Source organism: Brassica oleracea, chromosome C3 (assembly GCF_000695525.1).
Source record: "Brassica oleracea var. oleracea cultivar TO1000 chromosome C3, BOL, whole genome shotgun sequence".
In the NCBI taxonomy this organism is placed as follows: domain Eukaryota; kingdom Viridiplantae; phylum Streptophyta; class Magnoliopsida; order Brassicales; family Brassicaceae; genus Brassica; species Brassica oleracea.
In genome coordinates, this window is record NC_027750.1 from 13,048,268 (window position 1) to 13,054,610 (window position 6,343).

Sequence of the window (6,343 nt, forward strand, 5' to 3'; positions counted from 1 at the left end):
AAGCATGAGAGGAGTATGAATCAATAGAACATCATATTTGTTGGGTCCTCCTTAATAGATGTAATTAAGGCCCTGAATGAATCACTCCAATGGCTTGCGTTATTGGGTCATATTGTAGGTTTGCTAAATTATAGCAAAGATCAAGTGGCCTGAGACTTATATTTTGAAAAAGTAATTCAAGTGATCGAGGAGAGTTTGAGATAGCCAGTGAATGATGGGCAAGGTCGGATCTAAAATTACAGAGACCATAAACATTTTTGCGTGATTAAATATTTGTTTTGATAGTTGAAGGGCATGAGATTTATGTGTAAATAACTCTTTAAAATATGAAGGACAATGCAATTATTTCATCTAAATCTACTGAGAACCAGCCTTACTGATAGCCATTTTCAGTTTTGGTCGAGACTTGAGAGCATGGCCAGTCTTAGGCAAAGCTAAATGAAACATTGGTAAGACCTCCAAATTTTTTTTAAAAAAAATTACATAGACAGACAAAAAGTAGTCGAGAGAGAGAGGTTACTTACCATCGTGTAGGTGTAGACTAAACCCCATAAACAAAGGTAACTCTCTCGTCGATGATTGTTAGCTAGCCAAACTTTTAGGCTCTTTCCTAAACCCCATATAATTCAAAGTGCTAGTCAACTGTTTTTCCTTTGGACTTAAACGACGGGTGCTTGGTAGCTAACTATTGAAAACAAAAGACGACACTAAATGGCTACCTTCGTCAGTATATTCCAGTTACTTGAAGGAACATTCTTTTGAGAAAATCGACTGCTTGGATTACAGATGTGTTAGGAGGCTTTCAACTCATTATGATGTACAAAGTGATTAGGCTTTTTCAACATATAAGTCAAATGGTCGTATATTGGTCTTGATGATCCATCTTAGATACGATGTGACATTAAAACACGACGATTATGATCAAAAACCACACATGGAAGATAATGAATGAGCCAGAAAATAGGAAACAGAAGAAACGCAATTCAATTCAGTGTTCTCTTCTCATTGACAGAAAGAGTTCATTAACTTCATTGACATACCAAGCTCAATAAAGCATATAACAGGTCTTAACATAATGGCAACACTACAAAGGCTGTCTCCAATTATCGAGAGCATCATCAGACTCTGATGCGTTGTAATAACTCTATTATTGTTCATGTTTTCTTTGTACTAAAGTGACCAAAAAATAATTGTTCCCGTTTAAAGATTATAGCCTCTAGGTACCATCACATCATTTGCTCTGTCTGTTGTTCAAAGATTATATAGCTGTACTGACAATTATAGAAACTCAAACTGTACTTAGTAGTAGTAACACACAGTAACTACCAAAGAGGTTTATATACCTAATCAATCTCACTAAACCCTAAAAGCTTTATGTATCAATTTACTGGCATAGATTAAAGAATATAATCATTATTACACTGAAGAACACAAAAAAATGGGAAAAATTTAAACAAGAGGGTTTTGACTTTTAATGTTTTGTTTCTTTACCTTAAGATAAATTAAGCAATAGAGCTAACGTCGTCTCCTTGACGAAGCAGTCCTGAACATAGAAAACGACGAGCTGCTCCTCCGGGTTGATCTCGACCCGGACCCTGACGCAGCAGCTATGGATCCAGACGACCCGCTGAAACATCCGAAAAGTCTCATAATCCGACCCGCAAACCCGCCGGATCTCTCTCTACTACCACCACCTCCTTCTCTCCCTCCCCTTCTCGAACCCCACGCTACTCTCCTCGGAAGCCTCTCGTCGCCGAGCCTCCCCCCGTCGACCTCCGTGTACACCACCGGCATCATTCTATCTCCTCCTCTCAATCCTCCGGGGATCCTCCCCACCGCGAATCCTCCGCCCGGCAGCCTCCAAATCGTCAGCCCCGCCGCGGAATCCTCCTCCTCTTCATTAGCCACCGCTCCACCGCCGCCGCCGTCATCCCCCGACGGAAGCTCGTGGCGGCACACCGGACACGAGTTTCGAATCGCGAGCCAGGGGAGGATGCAATCGGGGTGGTAGATATGGTTGCACGGCATCTCCCGGGCGGCGGATTTCAACGCGAAGTTTTCTTTACAGACGGCGCAGTGAGATTGAGAATCCGATTCGAGATGGGTCGGGTCGATCTCGATCAGGGGCAAAGCCTCGACGGCGGATTTAGAAGCGGGTGGGTTATCACATGAGTTATTGTTGTTGTTGTTGGCTGTGAGTTCGATCTGAGAGATCTGATCTAACAGCCGGTCGAATCCGGAGCCTAAGAGAAACTCCGTCATGCTCGGAGGCAACGGTCTGAGGCCTGAGTCCGTGCCGTCGTCGTAGTACATCTGGAAAGCGGATTCGGAGGGATTAGATCCGCCGCGGAGGACGATGACGGGGTTGGGAGATCGGTTGCTTGAATTGCTTCTTGTGCGAGTGACGGTGGGAGGAGGAGTGGGGCTGTTCTCCGCCGTGTGCATGGTGGAGGAGGAGGAGGAAGGGGGAGGGAAGCGCGTGGGGCTGCGGTGGTGGCGGAGGAAGGAGGAGGGAGGTGTGAAATCGAGGGTTTGTTGGATGTGTTCGAGGAAGCCTCCGTCGCAGTCGGGGCAGGAGATGGAGTCGGAGACCCAGACGAAGCGGCTGCAGCTGTAGCACCAGTAAGATCCGGAAGAAGCCATGGGAATAAGAAAGGGAAATCAAAATCTTCAAGAAGAAGAAGGAAAGGACATCTGGGAGAGTTTTTGATCGATTGACTAAAACGGAGAGGAAGAGATGAGAGAGAGAGGGGATGAGGAGGGAAAGGGACGGTCGTGGTTTGTCTTAACAAGAAACCGTCCAGCTCGTGTGTTGTCACGTTCTCTTTCTCATGTCTCTTCCTCTCTTTTTTTTTCCTTTAATCTTTTGGTTGTTTGTTGCTATTAAACAAAAACTGTTTTTAATACATTTTCTTCTTTCTTATCTCGCGTTACCTTTTTTATACAAACTGTTCCAACAAAACTGATTCTAGTAAAACAAAATTTAAATCTTATAGGTATGGAAGTAAATAAAATGATTTAAGAAATTAGCAATATTTTTAATTTATTCATTTAAAAAAAAATAAATAGAGATGATTTGATGGCATAGCTAAACTTAAAATCAAGAGATCTGGGGTGTATTAATTAAAGAATAATGAAAATCATAGGTATGGGGTATGACATAATTTAATAAGAGAGTAATGAGAGTTTCCTAAATTAGTTACGGGGATTTTATGTTTTGTCATAGTAAGTAAGCCTGTTACATTTAAAAATAAGAGTCCATTAAAACTTTTTAACTTTGCCTCAAAAGTCCTTGAATTTCTTCCACTTCTTGGTCTTACAGTTTTTTTCTTTTGAATTACGAGGTTTGTGCTGAAGCCCTAATCCCCACGTTCCCGAAACCACAGCTTCTAATATTAGTTTTGTCATATCAGTCATTCGAACGGGAAGACTTCTAACACAATGGTGAAAATTCTTTTCAATTGAAGGGTCAGGTCCGCCCCAGTATAAACTACTGTCTAAAGCAAATTTTGTTTTGGCGCCCATCAAATCTCGAACCTTCTACCTAACACTCAATAGAGGTGAGACACAGCCACTGGATACATGCATAGTTTTCATATTGTGAAGCCCTTTGATATTTAGTCTAGTTTGGCGCCTAAAACGGCTGTTTTTCCTACTTTAGGCCATGGCCAACACTACCTTAGTTCGATATTGCAATTTTAGAGCCGATTTGATCATTTGCACTACGCTTCACAACGTCTTCTTTTTCGTTGCAGATTCTGTTCTTTCTTCTTTTGAATTTTTATAGGTTACCTGAATAATGTGTATCATATACACTCTCCACATTAGTTTTGATTCATGGAAACCGAATCATTCTCTTTCACATCACTATCCTTCTTTTGTAATATACAAATTTCTCACTGATCTATAATTGCATCAGACCATTCTAGAAACCTTTCTTTATACATGTTGATTCTCTTTATCTTCATTGTTTGTTCTTTACTTAAAAATGCATTACATTAACTTGTTTGGAGTTATGCTCATACATATTATCATCAGCATCAGTCCCAGCCCAACCTCGTTGGACACCTAAAGCCCAAAAAGATTTAAACTCATATAAAATAAATTGTATGTAAAATAGTAGAAAAATTTACATACATACTTTTCCTTGGACATATAACACGTTGGCATAATTTGGCCATGTGCAATACTTTTCCTTGCTCTATTGTCTCAATTTCTCCTAGAACCAGAAGCAGTTTGGTTACTCATTAAAAAGCATAAAAAGTAATATTTCGTTAGTATCTTAGTTACACATTAAAAAACTTAAAAAATGCATCACTTTTTCGGGACCACACCTCTTTCACCCGAAGGTTTCTCTTTCACACGAACCCTAAAACCATAGATTCTCACCTTCACCACCGTCAAAATATGAAAAATAAGAATTCTTAACTGGATTTCAACAAAGCTGCCTTATCTTCTTTAAGGTATGACGAATCTGAGCCTACCTCTTCCAATTTCATTCTAAATCTCCGGTAGTGATTGACAGAGATCCCCTTTCGTCGCAGAACAGCGGAGGCCGCCGTATAAAAATCCCGAAAGACGATCCATGACCACATCACCTTTGATCATTTTCATCTGCTATTCATGACCACACCGACTCTATCCACATCTCCCCTTTTGGAAGCTCCTATCCTCTAACCATCGGATCCACATCTCCATAACCTACACTATCACTACTACCACTGTTCAAAAATTTCATATTGCTTGACCAGTTTTATGCGTTCACATCTATCAATCAATTCAAATCAAACATATATAACCATAAAACTACTTGACCATAACCACAAAAATACTTGACCACAAATCTTGTCCACGTCCACAATTTTTTAGATACATATATTTTCAGTATAATATTAAAACTAAAAATATATATATCAAATTGGATGTTATAGTATAGAGAATAAAATGTTACAATTTATTATATCAAATAAATTAGCTATATATATTTCAACAACAAAAAATTAACAGAACAAAAATGGAAGGGTAAAATAATATATTAATAGTACATCAAAAAAAGTATGAAACTAAACTACTTTCTACCTTCTAGTTCGGTCAGTTTTAATTGTCCACCAGAAGGGCTTTATGAGGAAGGAAATAGTTAAAATAAAAGAAAAAAATACTCATTTAAAACATAGAAAAGTAACCTGATACATAAACTGCTCAAAGTAGTAAGGCTGGAAATTGAAGCGCGCACCTCTTGGCTTGAGAGATAGTTCTAGCCACTACACTAAGGTTAGTTTTTCGTAATCGATTTCTCCTAAAATATATAATCTACTAGGGGGGTGTCCGCGCTTCGCGCGGAATATTGTTTTATTATTGCTAAAAGCATGATTTTTTTTTGGATAATGTAATTATGTTATCGTTTTTATTTGTTAAGATCATTATTTGATGTTTTTAGTTTGTTATGTAGTAGGTGATAAGTTAATATATTTTGCGTTTGTTTTTTTTTGAATAATGTGTTGTTGTGTATATAGTACTTGTTAGTAGTCAAATGAGCCTCTAACGTAAACTAATATTGAATTTCAATAACTTTGCATCTACGCATTTGTTGATTCTAAGATTAACGGTTTCATCGTCAAAATTGTATTATATTTTTTTCATACTTTTGAAAATTATAATTTTTAAGATGTTTTTTGTCATGTCCCCGATTCTGGAAAGGATTGTCCGGATGGACTGCGGTGCATGGAAATGCACCAGTATGGTCATATGGCCCAAAGACAAGTGTGTCATAGCCTGGAAGTAAGGTTAAGGGCATCAGGAAGCTAAGGCATAGCTAATCCAAGAAGGAGACAAGCTCAAAGGAGCTGGACAAGCGAGCTGGTAGCTGGACAAGATCCAGGTGAAGCTCGATGAAGTGAGTGATCAGAATGGATCATGGGAAAACTAAGTCTAGGTCTGGAAATTGACCAAGGGACTTAAAAGGATTGAAAAAGATAAAAGAAACAAGCTGGACACAGTGTATAACAGCTGGGCGAAGCAGTAAGCAAGCTCGACCAGCTAGCTGAAGTGTAGTGCAGCTCGGTGTAGCTCACTGAAGAGTGTGTCAGCTCCCTGAGCTAGATGGACTAGCTCACTCAGCTGGGACAGCTGGGGATCAGCTCAACTCAGCTGGACTGAGTGTTCAAGTCATGGGCAATTGGGCCGGGTCTGGACAGTGGCCGGGCCATGTGGGTGACCCCGTGTGTGCAGATGGGCTGGTGGGCTCTTGGGATTGAGCCAGGGGCGTGGGCAATCAGTCTGGGCCTTGTTTGGCCTTTTCCAGGAGTGGATTGGCAGTTCCAGGGCGTGTGGTAACTGCCAGAGG

At 40.1% G+C, this 6,343-nt stretch overlaps 1 protein-coding gene across 1 annotated transcript; it reads right to left on the reverse strand.

Annotated features, from left to right (window-relative positions):
* Positions 1-1,364: 1,364 nt before the first annotated feature.
* On the reverse strand, positions 1,365-2,839 carry LOC106328217 (E3 ubiquitin-protein ligase RING1-like). The gene has a single exon (XM_013766615.1). It carries the CDS (start codon positions 2,641-2,643, stop codon positions 1,516-1,518), a length of 1,128 nt encoding a protein of 375 aa, XP_013622069.1. The 5' UTR covers positions 2,644-2,839; the 3' UTR covers positions 1,365-1,515.
* Between the last annotated feature and the right edge of the window lie 3,504 nt (positions 2,840-6,343).